At 36.9% G+C, this 21,758-nt stretch overlaps 1 protein-coding gene across 1 annotated transcript in view; it reads left to right on the top strand.

Annotated features, from left to right (window-relative positions):
* RIC1 (RIC1 homolog, RAB6A GEF complex partner 1) overlaps positions 1 to 21,758 on the top strand; it is a 163,879-nt gene that overhangs the window by 85,251 nt on the left and 56,870 nt on the right. Inside the window, exons 4-6 of the mRNA XM_032427481.1 lie at positions 14,153 to 14,260; positions 20,838 to 20,980; positions 21,258 to 21,394. Coding sequence (XP_032283372.1) covers positions 14,153 to 14,260; positions 20,838 to 20,980; positions 21,258 to 21,394 — 388 coding nt within the window. The remainder of the gene's footprint in view (positions 1 to 14,152; positions 14,261 to 20,837; positions 20,981 to 21,257; positions 21,395 to 21,758) is intronic.

The raw sequence follows: 21,758 nt of genomic DNA, 5'->3' as shown, positions 1-21,758 counted from the left end.
TTAAGGTATGTACATTGTATTTTTGAACATAATGCTATTGCATACCTAAAAAAACGCAGTATAGTGTAAATACAAGTTTTATATGCATTGGAACACCAAAAAATTCATCTGACTTGCTTCTTGCAAAATTTGCTTGTTGTGGTGGTCTGGAACTGAAGCTGCACTATCTCTGAAGTATGTCTGTACCACATTTTGCTTATTTATTCCTCTGTTGATGGACATTTGGATTGTTTCCATATTTTATCTGTTGTGAATAATGCTGCTATGAATATGTGTGTTCACATGTGTCTTTGAGACCCGGATTTCATTTTATTTGGGTTTATACCCCAGAGTAGAATTGCTGTATTATATGGTAATTCTATTTTTAATTTTTTGAGGAACTGCTGTAACATTTTTCTCAGTGTTTGTATCTTTTCACATTCCCAACAGAGCACAAGGGTTCTAATTCCTACACATCCTTGCCAACACTTACTTTCTGTTTTTGTTTGTTTTTAGTTTTGATTTGTAGTTCCCTAATGATTAGTGATATTGAGTATTTTCTCTCTGTTGGAGTCCTTTATTGAATCAGGTTGTTTGGTTTTTGTTGTTGAGTTTTAGGAATTCTCTACATATTTGGAATATTAATCCCTTATAAACGTTTGTTGCTCTCCAGTCACCACAAAATGACGGCCACGCTCTGACCTGGCATTTAGAACCTACTTTTCCCTTACCTTAGCACACTGAAACCACAGTTCCTGTGTAATGTCTCTGTTCATTTGCTATTTGTTTTCTTGGTGTGCCTCCCCAACTGTGTGTTTTACATAACAAAGATCTATGAGGTAGTTGAGAAGCTGAAGGCAAACATCTTAACATATAAAACTTTTCTCTCAACTCGCTTATTCTCCCTTGTACCCAAGAAAAAGCTGATCCCTCATGTACAGTCCCATAGCAGTTAAAAAAAATTTACGCTGGTAATCCATGACTGTGTGCTTATGAAAATAAAGAAACAATGAAAAGTGAAATTGTGGGGTGCCTGGGTGGCTCAGTTGTTAAGCGTCTGCCTTCAGCTCAGGTCATGATCCCAGGGTCCTGGGATCGGGCCCTGCATCAGGCTTCCTGCTCCGCAGGAGGCCTGCTTCTCCCTCTCCCACTCCCCTTGCTTGTGTTCCTGCTCTCGCTATCTCTCTCTCTGTCAAATAAATAAAATATAAAAAAAAAAAAAAGAAAAGTGAAATTGTGAACCTTATCTGCCTTTTTAGATTCCAATCCCAGTTTGCTCTGCAGTTAGCTTTTTATCTTTTGGGTAAATGAATACCTTGGAGTAGAATTGCTGGGTCATATCACATGTCTGGTGATTTTAGATTGGATGATGGAAATTGTGTGACATTATTGAGTGTCTGAGTTTTCTTCTTTTCCTTTAGGGAATGTTGAGATTATTTTGAATGGCAACTAAGTTGTAGATCTCCTTAATCCTTTTGAGGCTTGTTTGTGTGTTTTTAAGGTGGGTTCAACCTTTACTCTAGCTTAGCTGAGCCATTCTGAGCTGTCCACAGAATGTCCTAGCCCTTAACAAGGTCTCTTGTCTCTCTGGTCAGAACTGGAATGGCTCCCAGCCCTGTATGAGCTTTGCAGCCCCAAACCCTGACAGTTATTCTTCGGCAGGCAGTGTGGGGGTCTCACCATATATTTACACAGCTTAGTGTTTACAAAGACTCCAGACTTTCTCTGGATCTTCTGCCTCTGGTACTCTTTTCCACAAATGGCTGCTTCTACTTCCCTGAATGTAACAAGGCTGTCATACGGTGTTTGGGTTCTCCTGCCCTACATGGAAGTCTGGAAAATGACTTCTGTCAGAAAAATTTTTTTGTTTTTCTTCACAGTCTTGTGCTTCCTGTTATCCAGTGTCTCAGCATAGTTGTTGCCTCTATTTTGTCCAGTTTTTTAATTGTTTCTGTAGGGCTACTTTGGTACTAGTTCCTCTCTTAGTATAATAATAAAGTGGCCACCAGCCCATCAGTCAACTTGAACAGTTTTGCATCTTTTTTCATTGGAATGTGTTTTACCACATCCAGATACCATTATTTTATTTCATCCAGAAATACTTTGATTATTGATATTCTAGTAAATCTTGTGTGGACTACAAATGATGACACATGAGGTATGGAGTGTGAGGAAAGAAACCTTTCTGAGCCTTTCCATAACTATAATTGGAGAACCAAAGCCTCTTGGTCCCAGAATTCATCTAGGATTGCCAGAGCTTACTAGAGTAAGTGTAGCACATTCCAAAATCTTTTTAAGATTCAAAAAGCTGAGTTGCTAAGGGAGCATATCTTACAAGTTGTCATCACAAAGTGATGGATATGTTGACTAATGTTGTTATGGTAATTGCTTAATAATATGTATATCAAATTATTATGTTTTGTGTCTTAAACTTACACAGATTCTATGTCAATTATACCTCAAATAAGGGAAAAAAAAGATTTGAAAATCTGGAATGAGATTCTTCTTCATTGTTATTATCAAACACTTGTTTTATGCCTCCTATTATTATTTGTACAGGGTGCTAGAGAGGTATAAGATGCAACTGAAGAGAAAACTATTGAGAGATAATGGCGATATAAAGCAGCAAATGCCAAGTGAATGAATGTCCTCAAAATTGGTAGTAGCATTAGGGGAAAGTGCTAGGTTGTCAGGGGAAGTTTTGTATTTAGGATTTGAACTATACTTGGAAGGAAAGATCAGACTTAGGTAAGTTAACATTGATAGGAGAAATACAATATAATTAGCTGTACTCTTGAAGTTCCTGTCCATCCCCTCCATCTCCCAAATCCATCAGGTTGTGTACCACATTGTTATTTTCTTTGGCTGGCACTGAAAGTATTTGAGATCTCCTGCATAATAGAGTTTGTTGAAATAAATGCCTATCGAATTTAAACTGTGTAGTGACAGTTTTTAGTATCACTTTATTTAGCCCTCCAAAGCCTACTTGACATAAAGGTGTTTTTTTTTTCTTTAAAGACTTCCTGTAATTTTTGTGACAAATTTCTGAGTACTGTAGTTTGAGTTTTGATTTTTGTCAGTTTCATGGGAGACTGCTTCCTCCTCAAGGCTGTGGGACGTTTGATTAATTGACCTTCCCTATGGAAGCATTTCATTTTTTATTGCCTTTTGGAGACCACGTGTTGACACGAATGCCTTGCATTCATTAGAATGAAAGCTGGGAAACTTTTAATTCATGAAAAATGTATTAGTAAAACAAAACTCTAGAACTGGCTTGATTTCATTTTTCCTGCTTTTTAAATGATTGCACTTGATGGTAACTACCTCAGATAAATACACAGCAGTTTAGAGAGATGGAGAAGAGATTTCATTTGAAATTAGAGATACTGAGTTCTGGTCTGTTTCTGCTTGTCACTAACAATGACTTTGGAAAAGCTGCTTTTCCAGTCACTTTTTATCCTTTTGTGTGTTTATAGAAAGAGAAAAATGAGTTAGTATGTTCTTAATAAGTTGCAGTTGTTATTGTTGTTAAGGTTGCCTTCTGAATTATTAAACATAATCTGCCTTTAAATATTTAAGATAATTTATGCCCAGAGAAGTTGGGGACTTAAGTTCACTAAATATGTGGATTCTCTTATAATCTATTTTATTTCTCCACAAATTCACTAGTAATGTCCCCACTTCAATTTCTGATTTTAGTGAGTTGAGCCTTCTTTTTTTTCCTTAGTTTTTTCAACTTTATTAATATTTTCAAAGAACTAATTTGCTTTCACTGATTTTATTTTCTTTTGTTTTTCTATTCTCTGTTTTGTTTATATCTACTCCAGTCTTTATTATATCCTTTCTTCTGCTGGTTTTGAGTGTAGTTTGCTCTTCTTTTTCTAGTTCCTTAACATGTAAAATTAGGTTATAGATTTGAGATCTTCTTCTTTAATGTAAGCATTTTAGCTCTAGATTTTCCTCTAAGCACTGTGCTTACTGCATCCCTGGTGTTGTGTTTTCATTTTCATTAGTCTCAAAGTATTTTCTAATCTCCCTTTTGGTTTTTTTCTTTGACTTACTGGTTGTTTAAGAGGTGTTGTTTAATTTCCACATGTTGGTGAATTTTCTAGTTTGCCTTTTGTTATTGATGTCTACTTTCACTAAGTTGTAGTCAGAGAAGATACTTTGTATAATTTCAGTGTTTTTAAATTTATTGAGACATTTTTGTGGCTGAATATATGTTCTGTCCTGGAGAATGTTCATGTGCATTTGAGAAAGAACATGTATTCTGCTGCTGCTGGGTGGAATATTTGTATGAGTCTAAGGTCTGAGTGGTTTATAGTGTTTAGATTCTCTGTTTCCCTTCTGATCTCTGTCAGGTTCTATCCATTATTGAAAGTGGGATTTTTAAAAAATATATTAATTACTCATTTGAGAGAGAGTGACAGCACACGTAGGGAGGAGAGGGAGAAGCAGACTCCCCGCCGAGCAGGGAGCCTGACGCGGGGCTCAATACCAGGACCCAGAGATCAGGACCTGAGCTGAAGGCAGATGCCCAACCCACTGAGTCACCCAGGCACCCAAAAGTGGGATATTGAAATTTCCCACTGTTATTGTAGAACTGTTTCTTCCTTCAGTCTGGTCAGTATTCCCTTTACATGTTTTGGGCTCTATTGTTATATCTGTATCTGTTTGTAATTATGATACCTTTTTGCTGAATCAACCCTTTTATTACCATATACAGATCTTACTTGATTTATGATGGGATTTTTATCTCAGTAAATCCACTACAAATTGAAAATACTCTAAGTTTGAAAATGCGTTTAGTATACCTAATTTTCCAAACATTATAGCTTAGCCTATCCTACCTTGGTGTTCTGAACACTCAGATTAGCCTACAATTGGCCAAAATCATCTAATACAGAGCCTGTTTTATAATAAAGTGTTGAATAGCTCATGTAATTTATTGAATACTGTACTGAAAGTGAAAAACTGGATGATTGTATGGGTATAGAGTTTCTGTAAGTGTAGAGATCATTTACGCTTGTGATCGCTCGGCTGATGGGGGGCCGTGGCTTGCTGCTCCTGCCGCCCAGCATCACAAGACTATTATCATGCTGCATATCCCTAGCCCAGAAAAAGATCAAAATTCGAAATATGGTCTCTACTGAATGTGTATCATTTTCACTTTGTTGTGAAGGTGGAAAAATGTAAGTCAAGTCATTGTAAGTTGAGGCTTGTCTGTAATGTCCTTGTCTCTTGTAACAATTTTTGATTGAAAATATTTTGTCAGGTCTTACTGTAAACACCCTGCTCTGTTTAGTTGCTATTTGTTTGAAATGTCTTTTTCCATCCTTTCACTTTCAAACTATTTGTGTCTTAGGATCTAAAGTAAGTCTTTTATAGAAAACTTAGAAATGGAATCATGTTGTTCTTTTTTTTTTAAACAACATTCTGACAGTGTTTGCCTTTTAATTAGAGTGTTTAACCCAGTGATATTTAAAGGAATTACTGATAAGGGCTTAATGCCATTTTGCTATTTGTTTTCTGTGTATTATATGTTTTTTGTTACTCAGTTCCTCCATTACTGTCTTCTCTTGTGTTTGATATTTTGTGCTGTACCATTTGGTTCCTTTACCATTTCATTTTCTGTGTGTGTTTTAGTTATTAGTGGTTACCTCGGGGAGTACAGTCGACATCTTACACTCAACAACCTGAATTGCATTTACAATAATTTAGCTTCAATAGTATATAAAAAGTATGCTCCTGTACATATCCATCCCTCCCCTTTAATGTTCTTGTCACACATTATATCTTCATACATTGTATGCCCATAACATAGATTTATAATTATTATTTTATGCATTGGTCTTTTAAATTATGTAGGTAAAAAGGTAGATTTCTGAAGCAAAAATATAGCACTGATGGCTTTATATTTACCTGTTTAACTACCTTTATTGTTGTTCTTTATTTTTTCATGTGGCTTTGGATTATTGTTTAGTGCCCTTCCATTTCTGCCTTAAAGACTCCTTTTATGGTTTCTTGTAGTTAAGGTCTACTTGCAACAAATTCCTCAACTTTCTGTATTTGGAAATCTCTTAATTTCTCTTTTATTTTGAAGGATAATTTTTCTGGGTATAGAATTTTTGGTTGACTTTTTTTCCTCTCAGCACTTGAGGTATGTCATCCCACTGCCTCTGGCCTCCATGGTTTTTGATGAGAAATTGGCTGCTAATCTTACTGAGGATCCCTTGTTGTGTATGATGACTCACTTTTCTTGCTGCCCTCAAGATTCTCTTTGTCTCTCAGTATTTTGAATATAATGTATGGATCTTTTTAAATTCTACTTGGAGTTTTCTGAACTTACTGGGTGGTTAGATTTTTATCTTTTTCTGTTTGTTTTGTTTTTCAACCATTATTTGTTCAGATACTCTTCCTGCTCCTTTCTCTTGCCTTGCCTTTGGGACTGTCTTTATACCTTTGTTGGTCTGGACTGTAGTGTCCCACAAGTCTCTTAAACTGTGCTCATTTTTCCTCATTCCTTTTTCTTTCTCCTCCTCAGACTACATAGTTAATAAAATCACACACGAATAGTAATCAAGAACTATTACTTTGAGTTTTACTGAACCACAGTCATAGCTGTTAGTTATTTGATGTAGTATACTGTATGAATTGACATAGGCCATGTCCCCTATGGTAGAGGATAAAACAGCATTGTGTACCAATTTTGGCTCTTAAAGTGTCTGCCCAGAAGTGACACAAGTAATTTCCCCTTGTGATTTATAGGTCAAAGTCAGTCACATGACCAAACCTAATTTTAAGTGGGCAGGAAAGCACAGTTCTCTGTGCCCAGGAGTAAAGAATATATTGTTTGTCAATAGCTTGAATGACAGCCAGGTGTGTATACAGGGTGATTGTACCTGTCTGTCTCTGACAAGCCTCTGTTACTAAGCAGGAACTATAATTCTCAGTATGCTTTTCTTATCTCCTTTCAAAAACGACTGGGATAAAGTGGTCTGAAAAGACATTTCTACTGGCACTGTCCAAACCCAGGCCTCCCTCATGTAGTCTTTTTTTTTTTTTTTTTTTAAAGATTTTATTTATTTGACAGAGAGAGACACAGTGAGAGAGGGAACACAAGCAGGGGGAGTGGGAGAGGGAGAAGCAGGCTTCCCGCTGAGCAGGGAGCCCGATGTGGGGCTCGATCCCAGGGCCCTGGGATCATGAGCTGAGCCGAAGGCAGACGCTCAACGACTGAGCCACCCAGGTGCCCCCCTCATGTAGTCTTATCGACAGTCTCCTAATTAATCTACAGATGCTACTCCCTCTCTCCATTCCATTCCCAGTCCATTTCTTTCTGCAGATGATGTTATTGTTAGTCTCCTTAACTCTCTAGTAGTTTTCAGTGGCCTAGGATCTGGAGTTGAAGCCACAGGCTCACATGTCAGTTCCTTCACTTACTGGCTCTGTGACCATGAGCAAAATTCTTAATATTTCTAAGCTTTAGTTTCTTTTCTGGAAAAAGGGGGAAACTAATGCCTGTCTCAAGGGATTATAAACATTCAGTTGAGATAATATGTGCAGAACATTCTGTATACTCATACTTAGTAAATGCTCAATTTATTCCTATATTTCCTGACATTCAGTGCTCTTTATAACCTGGTTTTATCTTTCCAGTCTCATCTTCCATGATTGCCTTCCAAAAGTCTGATACTATACTCTCAAAGTATTGTTGAACTATAATAATTTCTATCAAAGTTAGATTTTTTTATAAATGTAATTTTTTTTCCTTAAAGCTTTTATTTATTTATTTGACACAGATCACAAGCAGGGTGAGGGGGTGCAGAGGGAGAGGGAGAAGCAGGCTCCCAGCCAAGCAGGGAGCCTGACGCGGGGCTCGATCCCAGGACTCTGGGATCGTGACCTGAGCCGTAGGCAGACGTTTAACCGACTGAGCCACCCTGGCACCCCTATTAGTGTAATTCTTAACATTTTACTAAATTTTATTATATTTGGAAGAAGAGATGGAAACTTCCATGTGAAATTTATTTCTAGTTTTATAATGGGAGTCATTGAGGAGTCAGGATTTGCTTAAATTTGTTTAAAATTCTTATAATACTGTAGCTCTCTAATAAATGAGAGTATTTATATGAAGGGAAATAGAGGGCTTCCAGTTTGAAGATGGTGATAAGGTTTTTTTTTCATCCTTCTTTCTGAAAATAACCAAAGTTGAAATACTGTTTCCCTCTTTAATGAAAGTTAGAGGCATCTTTAACCCTTGGGCTAAAAATTGGATAAGGAAGAACATGAAACCCAAGAGCCAAAGGTTAATTACATGATACTGATAAAAAGCAACTTGTTTGGGTCCCATAAATATGGAGAATAAACTAATGGGTACCAAGGGATGGGGGGTGGGGAAGGTGGGCGGGCAAAATGGGTGAAGAGGAGTGGGAGATACAGCCTTCCATTTATGGAGTGAATAGGCCATAGGGATAAAAGGCACAGCATAGGGAATATAGTCATTGGCATTGAGATATCACTGCATGGTGACAGATGGTAACTACACTTGGGGTGAGCACAGCATAATGTATATACTTATCAAATCACTGTTTTGTACACCTGAAACTAACGTATACCTGAAACTAATGTAACACTGTACTTCAATTTGAACGATACAAAAAAGAAGAAAAAGAAAAGCAACTCGTTTGATCTGCAAAACCATGGAAAGACCCAGGAATTAGATGTAGTAGTACTATAGAACATAGGAGCAAGCCAGGGGCCATAAACAGGGAGGTTGGTTTAAAAACCTGAATAAGGAATAAGGAGTTTTATGTTTCTGCATCACAGGTGACAGAAAATATATTGTTTAATTAAGCCAGAGGGATTCCAGATGCAGTAGGGCAAGGATGAGATGCTAAACTAAAGGTGGGGATTAGATGAAAGTTGTCATACTGAACAGTAGGATGTCAAGCTTTCTTCTCTTGCTTGGCTCTAGACTTCAGCTTCCATGCTTAGATATCCCGGGCAGGATGGAGGGATCCTTCCTGGGGAAATTAAACCACTCCAGAAAAATGACCCAACAGGCTCTGCTATTTGGAAGACCTCAAGAAAAATGCCAGCTGGCCACGACCAGTTGACAAGCCCAGCTTGACCACACAGAGCTTATGATTGGCTCTTTCTTGTTAACCTGTTCAACATGAATGAACAGCCAGGGGTTGATTGTTGGTCATCTTAGGAAAGCTTCCAGTGTAAAAAAAGAGACACACAACAGGAAGAAGGAAGCTCAAAGGAAGTAGACAAGGCAGGAAACAAAGCCACTTTGAGGGAATGATAATTCACAACCTCAGACAGGTGCTTAACTAAAAGAGGAAACATGGTATTGTGTGAAGAAAGGGGAGGCGGGTGAGAAAGTTCCTGGAAGGAAAGGACAGAAGCAGAAATTTCAAGTTCAGTGAAGCATTGGAAGAAACAGTTGAGGAACTCTACCAGTAAGAGAGAAAAAAGGGAAGAATTAGAGTTTAATATGAGGTCCAATATCTAACCTAGTAGGAGTTCCAGAAAAAGATGACGGAAGTGGAGAATTAGTATGTTAAGGAAATAAACACGTAAATTTCCCAGACCCAAACTAAAGACCAGCTTGCAGGTGCTCTGTGCAAACAGTGATAGGTTCACATACTTATTAAAATGTATGTTCTGAAATTTTAGAACTCTCTAGAAATCAAAGGAACATCAATCCTAAGAACTTCCAGATAGGAAAAACATCAAAAATAGTCTGTGAATAAGAATGTCCTCGAACTCCAAGCCACACATTAGAGTCTAAAAGACATTGGTGGAGGGGAGGGGGGTGGGGGGATGGGTTAGCCTGGTGATGGGTATTAAAGAGGGCACATACTGAATGGAGCGCACTGGGTGTTATACGCAAACAATGAATCATGGAACACTACCTCAAAAACTAATGATGTATGGTGATTAACATAACATTAAAAAAAAAAAGACATTGATGGAAAGCCTTTAAAATGCTGAAAGAAATACATTGGGTTGAGCTTTTGTTAAGGAATTCGTCAAGCACACACTAGAGAGAACAGTATAATGGTAAACCCTGAACCCATCTCCCACATTCAGAAGTTACCAGTATCTGTTTCTCCCTATGCATGGATGCTTTTGTTATTTTAAAGCAAATTTCAGATATTGTATCATTTCGGCCCTAAATAGTTTTATCAGTAACAAGTAGACATTTTAAAGAAACAAAGCTACAATATTATTATATCTAACAAAATAATTTATTAATATCATCAAATACTTAGTGTTGTTTCCCCCATTTTAATGCAAACTGTCTTTTTAGGAATTGGTTTGTTCAAACCAGGATCTGTTGCATTTGGTGGATATGTCTTAAGTTTCTACTTTTTACCTAATGGTTTTGTGTGCATTTACTCATTTTATTAATTCCCTGGGTTTGTTATTTTGATAGGGATAACAAAATTGTGATTTTTTTTTTTATTCTACCATTCCTTCTGCATTCTGTAGCTGTCATTATGTAAAGAAGAACTTTCTTTCATTATCTATTTGATGTTTATCCTGAAATGTAGTCCATACAGGAAAAACAGAAGGAATGCTTCTTTCCCTTTTGTTACAGTAATGAGTTGTGTCCTCACAACTTCCAGAGGTAACCAACTAGTGAGTGTTTTTAGTATTGCTGTAAATGCAGGGGTTTTTACATTTTTGAGTGCTTATCAATTGCACTCATTCTTTCAGATCAGATTGTCACATCTTTAGCCTGTGGGGGAGCCCGTAAAAATGGTGTTATTTAAATGACATCCTTGCTCTCAGATGCGAGGCTCATCTTACCATTTCTTGCCCCTGTCTTGGAGTTAAGTCAGCTCTCCAAAGAGCTTTGGTTTCTTTCCATGCAAAATGGTATTTTGAAAACTGGGACTTGATGCTGATTGTTATTTGGTTGTATTTGCTTTTAGGACTTTTTAGGGTACAGAGATAAAAAGTAAATTTTAGAAAGAGAAAAATATATTGTGAGTTAATACTGAAACCTTTAATTCAAATTAAAGATTAAGCTAAAATTTAAAGGTTTTAAAAGCTTTAAAATTTTTAAAAATTTGAAAAGTTAAAGTTTTATTTCTCTAGTTTTATATTTGTATATTTTCTCTTATTGATATTCTTGGCTCCTAATAACGTAAACATAATCACTTATTTGCTATATCCTATTGTATATATAGCAACTCCAAAATAATACCATTATTATTGTAACAGTATTATTACTGAATACAGTTTGATTCTTTCAGGATTTTTATCCTTAGAAGATTTCCCACCAAGAGTGCACCAATACTATTTGAAATCTTATTTGTGCTGCTAGCTCAATACACAATTAAGTTTGCTTATTTGTGCTGCTAGTTCGATGTTCAGTTAAGTTTATTTTCTGTTTTTAGAGATTGGTTTTTGTTGTTGCTTTTAATTTTAATTTGGTTTATTACATGAAATACTTTCATGTCTCAAAGTTTAAAAAAATGTAGCATTCTTTACCCTGTATTCTGTCTTCCATTGGAGACAACCATTTTCATTTTAGTTTTGGCTACCCTTTTCATTTTTAAAATATGAGCACATGCATTTAAACATTTGTATTTCCTTCCCTGTCATACAAATGTAGCATATTATATACAGTGTTGTGCACCTTAATTTTTCTCACTCAACAAGAGATCCTGGAGATCATTCCAAGGAGTTGAAAGAGTTCTTTCACATTTCCTTTTTTTTTTTGGCTGCATAATATTTTATTTCTTGTGATGCATATTTTGATTGTAAAATCTTTTGATGTAACAAATTGCTTTGCATGAGCATCATTTTGTGTTGGGATGTGCAGCCTAAAATTTTATACCCAAATACTCATTCAGGTGTCAAAGACATACCAGACTTGAGAGTTATAACTTTACACCACATACACCTTTCTATGAAGCCGTAATATGTGACCCAAGTAAGAGGAATAAAAAAAATAAAAATAAAGGCTCATAGGAAAGAGGCAAAGAAATGACAAAGGAAGATGTCAGGATGCTAGCTGTGCATTAGACTTAGTAGGGCAGTGGGCACCACGGAGGGATGCCTGGGGGAAAAAGGAAATAATAGGTTGTGTGACAGGTTTGACCACATAGCAGATTATATATTGTTTTTGTCAGAGCTGTTAAGGAGTCTGAGAAGACTTTGGTGTAAGTTTAAAGAAAACTAAGCAAATGAAAGCATGCAGTAAAGTTAACTTCAGGAAAATTAACAAGTTATGTGAGAAAAGAAATGTAATCACTGCATACATTTATTTATTGATTGATTGATTGGAGCGAGAGAGACAGAGCACGAGTGGGGCAGAGGGGTGGAGGGAGAGAGAGAATCTCAAGCAGGTTCCACACCCAGCATGGGGCTGGACGTGGGGTTCAGTCTCATGACCCTGAGATCATGACCTGAGCCAAAACCAAGAGTCACATGCTTAACTGAGCCACCCAGGTGCCCCTAATCACTTAATACTTCTTCTTCTTCTTTTTTTTTTTTTTAAAGATTTTATTTATTTATTTGACAGAGAGTTAGCGAGAGCAGGAACACAAGCGAGGGTGGGGGAGAGGGAGAAGCAGGCTTGCCGCCGAGCGGGGAGCCCGATGCGGGGCTCGATCCCAGGACCCTGGGATCATGACCTGAGCCGAAGGCAGACACTTAACGACTGAGCCACCCAGGTACCCCCACTTAATACTTCTTGAAGTAAAAATTATTTAATCATCATAGTGCAAACATTTTTGTATAATTATGTTAGGAGGATGGGGGAAAAAAGGAGAACGAGAATGGGAAATTAGTAGGTAATATCTAAATAATGATGCTAAAGCAGTGTGAAGGTACTGTGGAAAACCATTGGGGTAAATAGAAGAAGGTAAAGGTAAAAGAACCGAAGCTGGTTGTGTCCCAGTAGAAGACTCCTTCTGGTTTTTTCCTTTGTCATAAGCTTTCTAGCACTATTTGACTGTTTAAATTATGTATATGTATTGCTTTGAAAAATAACTTTAAAACTAGATGTACGTGAAGAATGTCTCAGGAAATTCATTATAGTGTGTGTATGATTAGCAGTCCAGATATGAGTTATGTAAACTAACAACTCATGGTGTCCTCCTTAGCGGCTCTCACAGCAAGCATGTTAATTGAACATGAACCTGTGCGGTGTAACTTTAACCAGTTTAGCCATTTGGGCATACAGAAGGAGTCAGATATTCCAGGTCATGGCAGTAGCAGAAAAGATAAAGTACCATCAAGCTTCTGTATAGAAAATAATCTAAAACCAGAAAGTAAGCAGACTAGTATCAAAATAATTTTCACAAAGCCAGGAACCTTAAAAGCTGTTGAACATGTTAGACTCTTGACACTTAATTTTAATAGTATAGGTGACTGGAGAGGGAGAAATGTCAGGCTCATTGTTGCCACGAGTAAGTGATAGGTGATAATAAGAGAAGAAACAGCCATTAAGCCCTGGCACAGATATTGAGAAAGAATGGTCCCATGCCATGTAGAGATGGATTCCAAAACTACTGAATAATCCTTTGGAGGGGTTGTGTGTGGCGGCTCAGTGATGTTGCCATTGATCTAATAAACACTCTTGGTTAGCTATTTAATATGAGGGCGCTACCTGATTTAGCCATTCTGCTATTTATTACCAAGGTTTATGTGAAGTATTTCCTATTGCATCCCTGAATTGACCTTAATTCTGATACATACCTGAAGGATAGGGGAATCAAGGATGAGGTGTGGTGTAAGGTAAGATGAGGTGAGGGTTTGGATCACTTCAGACATGCCCTGTGTAGAAAGGTATGTACCTCCCATAGTTGTCCACCTTGGAAAGGGCCATCAGTCATTTAAAAATGTCTATTGGTTCTCTTGAGAATTTGTTTTTATTGTTTTTTCCCCCTAAGATTCTTTTGCTCTTCTCTCTCAACTCCCACTTCCCCAACACAAGTTAACCTTGGTTAAACTCGTTTATCTAATTGGTATCTCTGCTATAATGGAATTTAAGTCTGTTTTTCATTTGAGAAGCTTAAGGATTAATGCCTGATTTGTAAGTTTGATTATGTTTACTTTATCTGATTGGGTATATATGAGTCACAAAGTGGAGGAGAATTCAGTATCTTTCTCTTTAATCCTGTGTATTTGCTATTTTTTTTAGGGGAAGTCCACAAATGAAGGGGACACCCCATTTTAAGGAAGAACAGTGTGCTCCAGCATTAAATTTAGAAATGAGGAAACTACTGGATTTGCAAGCACCCATCATGAGGTATAGTACTTTGATTAAATTTAGCATTTTGTGATGACAATATATAATATAGGTGGTTAATCACATGGCCAGTAGGAAAGTTGATTTCATTTTTTTTCACTGAGGATAATTTTTTTTTAGCTTTAAATGCTTGAGTAATTCTTAGATGGTACATTATTATACTTCAGTTATTTAATAAAGCCTATAAATTGAGTATACCAACCATAATTTTATTCAGAAATTTATAGTTTTTGGTAAGATCTGAAATTGTTTAAATGATACAACATAGTGCATGTTACTTGAAATGATACTGATAAAAATCATGCAAATTGAGGAAAAGAGAAAGTGTCTTTGTTTCCAAAACCTTCAAAGATTTTGGGAAATAATGTGAATACTTGGAATAAAGTTAAACTTTCTGATCTCAGCATGAATAAATGTTTTGTGGTAAGAAGGCCAGCAATACCAAAATACAAAAAATTATTTTATATCCATTGGTAGAAAAAATGTGTATGTTATTCGCTTTATTTCTTTTTTCTTTAAAGATTTTATTTATTTATTTGACAGAGAGAGACACAGCAAGAGAGGGAACATAAGCAGGGGGAGTGGGATAAGGAGAAGCAGGTTTCCTGCTGAACAGGGAGCCCGATGTGGGGCTTGATCCCAGGACCCTGGGATCATGACCTGAGCTGAAGGCAGACGCTTAACGACTGAGCCACCCACGTGCCCCTGGCTTTATTTCCTTAATTGCTTTGCATTTGACATTTTAGTTGTCTATGATGTGTGAGTCTTGTTAAAAGTGTATTTTTTAACTTAAAGTTTTTTACTACAGTATTTTTTTCTTTTTTAACAATTCTTTTTAACTGAATCCAGAGTTAAAATTGGACCTCCAAGAACCTTTTGCTGTTTTTGTGCCCAGTCATATATAATCACGAAATTACAATGGTAATATTCCAGCCTTCTATGCATCAAAATGGCCAACATTTCTTATCTTTATTGATAACACTTGCTTTTAAAAAAGGATAAATACTAGCAAAAGAGGTAGTCTAATTCAAAATTCATTTTGTTAGGAGTCATTAAAATATTCCTGTCAAAATATCTGCAAATTCTTATGAAAGGAAACATTGATAAATCAGATTATATAAAAGTTAAAAAAAGAAACTGGGAAAAAAACACCATAAGTATGATCAAAAGACAATATAAACTATGAAAACAAGGAAATATACTTCCAGTGAGTATCACAAAAGGCCAATTTTCACAACACATAAAGATTTCCTATAGCAAGAAAAAGACAATAGAACAAATGGACACAGAATATAAACAGTTTTCATTTTCTATATTCCAGTTAATACATTACATAATAGATCTCTATTAGGAGATTAAATGACTTCTACATATGAACAGTTAGGTAACATACTGTTGGGGAGGAGATCAGGATGAGGAGAACTTTATACATTGGTGGTGGGAGTGTAAATTTATACAGTGTCTCTGGAAATTGATTAAGCAAGGTCTGTCAAAGTTGCATAAGCCCATGGTCTTTGTCCAGCATTTCTTCTTCTAGGAATTAATCCTACAAATAATTCAAATGACATGCTTATAGGGTTTTTCATTGTTTACAATAACAAAAGATCAGAAACTACCTAAATGTCAATCAGTAGGGAGCTGTTTAAATTTTCTTAACTTCTACACAATGGGAAGAGCATGCATCTGTAGAAAAAAAATTGAGGGTACTTTTTATTTTTTAAGGGGGTGGAGGGGCAGAGGGAGAGGTAGAGAGAGATTCTTAAGCAGGCTCAATGCCCAGTGCAGAGCCCCCCATGGGGCTTGATCTAATGAACCACATTGAGATCATGACCTGAGCCAAAATCAAGAGTTAGATGCCAACTGACTGAGCTACCCAGGGGCCCAAAACTTCCCAAATATGTTGTCAGGTGAGAAAAGCAAATGTACTCTATATAATAATGCTGACAGTCCTTTTTAAAAGGGAGCTGGTAGTGTTAGAATATGTATTGTTCTGGGCGCCTGGGTGGCTCAGTTGGTTAGGCGACTACCTTTGGCTCGGGTCATGATCCCAGGGCCCTGGGGTCGAGTTCCGCATCGGGACCCTGCTCTGCGGGGAGTCTGCATCTCCCTCTGCCTGCCACTCCCCCTGCTTGTGCGTGCTCTCTCTGTCTCTCTCTCTCTGTCAAATAAATAAAATCTTAAAAAAAGAATATGTATTGTTCTGGAAAAATGTATAAGAAACGGCATGAGAACTAAGTGGCTAGGCCACAGGTTTGGGGAAAAAGACTTTTTACTTTTGTGGTCTTATTAAATATTGAATTATATGAATGTAGTATATGAATATATTGAACTGTATGAATGTAATACCCATGTTTTTAAATTCTGATTCACAGTTCTAAGAAAAGCCTTTTTTCACCATTTCTTTTGTTAGAATACAGTACAAATACTGGTGCATATCAAAACTGTAGGCAAGTGGTTGGCTCTTGTCTTGCCTTGTTTAGTCCATCTTTTTATGTATTCTTTTTTTTTTTTTTAAGATTTTATTTATTTGACAGAGAGAGACAGTGAGAGAGGGAACACAAGCAGGGGGGGTGGGAGAGGGAGAAGCAGGCTTCCCGCGGAGCAGGGAGCCCGATGCAGGGCCTGATCCCAGGACCCTGGGATCATGACCTGAGCCGAAGGCGGACGCTTAACGACTGAGCCACCCAGGCGCCCCTTATGTATTCTCTTCAAAGAAAAAGAATGTTATTTGCTTCAATGTGATCAGGGTTACAGAGGATTGAGTTCGAGTTACGATCGCTTTGGTCGGGAGGTTACTCTTTACCTCAGGTGCAATTTCAGCACAGATTCAAGAGTGTAACTTGGTACATAAGGAATGTGGAATGTTTGTGGACGCACTGCGCAAGCATGGCTTTCTACCTCTACCCACTGACAAGCTGTCGGGCTCATGGGGATGGGATAGAAAAAGAGGCTTTAAAAAAAGAAATCCTGACATCTTGTACAAATGTGAGTTTGTTTGTTTTAGTCAGGTGCTAGTTTTTAATATACAAGTTTAGGTGACTGGAAATCTCTAAGGTTTTTCTCAGAACTTGAGAAAAATAATTGCATTTTAGAGCGGTATTATTATTAGCACCTGTAATGCGTACTTGTTGGAAATGTGATTGGAGATAAGCTGTGTGATCTTGCATTGAGGGAGAAGACATGATATTTGGACTTTATAACCAATTATTTTCCTGCCCACAACGAAAGATATAAGTCATATGGAACTACAGATAATGGTTAAACTGTTGGTTGTAGACATAATATGGCAAGACTTTTGCCATCTTTTAGGTTTTGCTTGAAGAAAGAATAGGATTAATGGTAAGCATCCAACATTTGTGATTATTTGAGGATTGAGAATGTTTAAAAGGTGAGAAGTACTAATATAATTTATAATTAAAACTCTTAGTCTATTTCTCTAATACTACATAATAAATACTAATAAATACCACAGTTTATTCCATATCTTCCTCGCCAGCACTTAGGAAAGCCCTATGTAGTATATAGTATTTAATATTTGTTAGGCCATTAAAATATATTTACATATTTGAGAATTGGTAATTACGAATTAGGTATTTCCCATTAAGAATACTTGTGTTCCCTCTCTTGCTTTCTCTCTGTCAAATAAATAAATAAAAATCTTAAAAAAAAAAAAAAAAGAATATTTGATTAATCAGAAATGCTAATCTGCTTTCAAGATCTTACTATTATGTTTCTAAAATCCTAAATTAAGGGGGGTGGGGAGGCACCTTTGGAATATCAGTTATCTGTTAAAAAGCCTACAAAGTCAGTGATTGGAGAGGCTCTCTGAAGATATAACTCAGAGTATATTTATGTATATTTGGTGTATTTTTATACTCAGGGTTGATTTTCAAAATACTTAAAAACCAGTGCAGCATGAAAAGAAATGTGATAGCAGTTATTGGTACAGAATCCTGATATCCCCTTATGCCAAGAGTTAATCCTTTAGTTGTTAGATCTTTGTGACACTGGCAGTCAGAGGGCACGTATTTGCGTGGCATGGACTGAGGCCTGTTTGCTAACTTTATGGAAATACTCAGTATTTTAGCAACTCATATCAGCCTTTGTTTTTTAATGAGTTTGTTTACTTTCAGTTGAATGAGGGGGATTTTATCTTTTCCTGTGGATTCTTTATCATGTTTATCATAGTTAAAGTCATTATCTTTTAATTCCAACATCAAGATTGACGGAGCCTGTTTATGTGGATAGATTTTTCTCTTGACTCTGGGTCACATTTTCCTGTTTCCTCACACATCTGGTCATTTTTTGTCATAGCACTGTAGATGACAGTGTAGAGACTCTGAATTCTATTAACTTTGTCAGAAGAGTACTGAGTTTTGCCTAGTAGGCAGTTAAATTACTGCAGGGTGACCTTGATCTTGTTCCTGTCATATGCAGTGATTCTTCTAGGGAATTAGGAACAGGAGAGAAGGAGGATATAGTTGGAGAAAACCTAGGCTGACTCCTGCTGACTGAAGATCCCTGGTAAACCAGGGACTGTTCCAGTAAATTGCTTCTCTTGACATGTAGCAGCAGATATAAAACATAATTTTTTTTATATTCTGTTCACTACATGCTACATACAAATTTTACACTAAAATGTAAATTTGAAGGGGAAGAATAATACTTCAGAGGTGAACCTTCCGTAAACTCAATTGATTACAAATACTCTGAAGTTTAAGAAATGGAGCTGGGTAAAGACGTATTATTCTATTCTTTTTAATATTTTTATATTAAAATTATATATTATATTTTATATTTTTATAGTAGGGAAGAAAACACAGTTCTTCATTGTCTGAACTCCTTGGGGAATGAGTCATTGAACTCAGCTTATAAAGGATTGAAGGTTTACTTTAAGAATTAAAACATTACAATCGCCCCCCCCCCCGCCATTATGGATTAAAATATTTCTGAAATATACTCTTCTAACTATGAAAGAAAACTTAATAGTGTATAATAGAGAGTATATATTATAGACACCACATTTTTCATTCTTCTTTGTATTCTTTATAGCATTTGATGCTTTCTTAAATATTTTAAAGATTTTATTTATTTGAGAGAGAGAGCTCAAGTGGGGTGAGGGGCAGAGGGAGAAGCAGACTCCCCACTGAGCAGGGAGCCCAACGCAGGGCTCGATCCCAGGACCCTGGGATCAGGACCTGATCCGAGGGCAGACGCTTAACTGACTGAGCCGCCATTCAGGCGCCCCTAGCATTTGATACTCTTGAGTACTTTTAAATCCATCTTACTCCCTTGGCTTTCTTGATAGTTTCCACTGGTTCCCCTGGTTCTCCTTTTCTTTCTCTGTGCGGGTACCTTTGCACTGTCATTCATAGATTCCCCTTTCCTCTTGCCCTTTGTCCCTTCTGCTGCCTCCCACAAGCATTTAGTGCCAAATGTAACTAGCACTGCCTTAGGGCCGGCACATAAGAGTAAGCAAAGTGAGCGTTTATTTGCCATTAGGTAAGTATATGTTAAATCTCTTTGTAAATAGGTTAAGTGCTGTGATCATACTCCATAATTACTTCTCAGGTCAACTGAGCCATCTTCTGAAGGGAGAAACTATTTTTTTTAACCTCGAAATCTCAAAAATCATTTGTTAATTTTAACGCAGAGCATATTACCTGTCGTAGAGCATGGGCTTTATAAATGCTTGTTGTGTGAATGAACAATGTGAGGCTCAGTGATGCTCTAGAAATACTGGGGTCTAGAACTGTGCGTGCTAATAAAGTAGCCTCTAGTCAAATGAAGTTCCTTAAATTTAAATTAGTTAAAAGTAAACAAAGTTAAAAATTCAGTTCTTTTGGGGCGCCTTGGTGGCTCAGTCGTTAAGCGTCTGCCTTCGGCTCAGGTCATGATCCCAGGGTCCTGGGATCGAGCCCCATATCGGGCTCCCTGCTCGGCGGGGAGCCTGCTTCTCCCTCCCCCACTCCCCCTGCTTGTGTTCCCTCTCTCACTGTCTCTCTCTCTGTCAAGTAAATAAATAAAATCTTAAGGAAAAAAAAAAAGAGAATTCAGTTCTTTTGTCACAGTAGCCATGTTTCAGGTGTACAGCCCCCACGTGTGGTTGCTGGTTACCGTGTTTGATAATATAGATACAGAGCATTTCCATCACCGCAGAAGGTTCTGTTGGCCAGGGCTAGAGGATTATTACCTCTGCTTTATGGCTCCAGATTGTCAGCCTCTCATAAGTTGTTCTTTTTATGGGTTCTTTGCCTTTTTCCTTTCTTGTCAGCTTTCATTTATCCTTCCATCTTCGAATTTGCTGTTTCAGTGTTTCTAGTTTTTAGAAAACTGGTTGATCAAGTTTGTGACAATGGCTGCCCATAGTCTTTTATTTTTTCCAGATTTCTGATTCTAGATTAAATTATACTTATATGAACCTACTAGATAGCTAAGTTGTAGATGACAGTTTTGTAAGTCGGTTCATGATCCTCTCTCTATGAATATTCTCCAGAGCAATTATATTCATACTCATTGCTTTCCCAATATGCTCTCTTAACAGGTAATTGGTTCTAAATTGCTTATTTCCTTACAGTTTGCAGTCCGTGCTCGAAGATCTCCTCGTTGCTACTTCTGACGGACTTCTTCATCTTATTCACTGGGAAGGAATGACAAATGGAAGGAAAGCTATTAATCTTTGCACAGTACCTTTTTCAGTAGATCTGCAGTCTTCTAGAGGTAGTTATACCTTCTGCATGGGGTAGAACCAGATGTTTGATATTTGATATAATCTTAGGTATTTGCTGTGGGTGAACATTGATTCTTCTACTTGGGAATTAATTATACAAAGGGAGTGTGTGTGTGTGTGTGTGTGTGTGTAGGAAGGAATGATTTAATTGTTCTTAGGTCATTATTTTTGCCCTATTAACTGTCCTTACAGGGTTTGCAAACAAAAATGTGATGGCATTATTTACTATATTTATATTCATATTTCATGTACTTATGTTTTCATCAGCAGGTTCATTCCTGGGTTTTGCAGATGTGCACATCAGAGACATGGAATACTGTGCCACACTTGATGGGTTTGCTGTTGTGTTTAATGATGGTAAAATTGGATTTATTACACCAGTGTCAAGTAGATTTACTGCAGAGGTAAGACTTTTACTATGGAATGTTTATTTTCTTTATTTTACATTTATTAATTTTAGTTTTTGTTGTTAAATCCCTCCCCTGCTTTCCTTACTTAAGATTTTAGGGTTATTGTTAACTAATTTTTAAAATCAAAGTAATATATATAATACTTAAAAATAATTAGACAATTCTATTAGATATGTTGAAGAGAAATGATAGTTCCCTGCCCTGTTTCCTGCTGTCTTCACACCCAGTTTCCATTCTCAGAGGCATCCACTTTGTTTTTCTTTACTGGTTATTTTTTTTATTTATCTTCAGTACTCTCCGTGTTTTCTTTAATTTTTGTTTTTATTAACATATAATGTATTATTTGTTTCAGGGGTAC

The sequence above is a fragment of the Phoca vitulina genome, unplaced genomic scaffold (assembly GCF_004348235.1).
Source record: "Phoca vitulina isolate PV1807 unplaced genomic scaffold, GSC_HSeal_1.0 scaffold37, whole genome shotgun sequence".
In the NCBI taxonomy this organism is placed as follows: Eukaryota; Metazoa; Chordata; class Mammalia; order Carnivora; family Phocidae; genus Phoca; species Phoca vitulina.
This window is presented reverse-complemented; position numbering and strand designations above follow the sequence as displayed.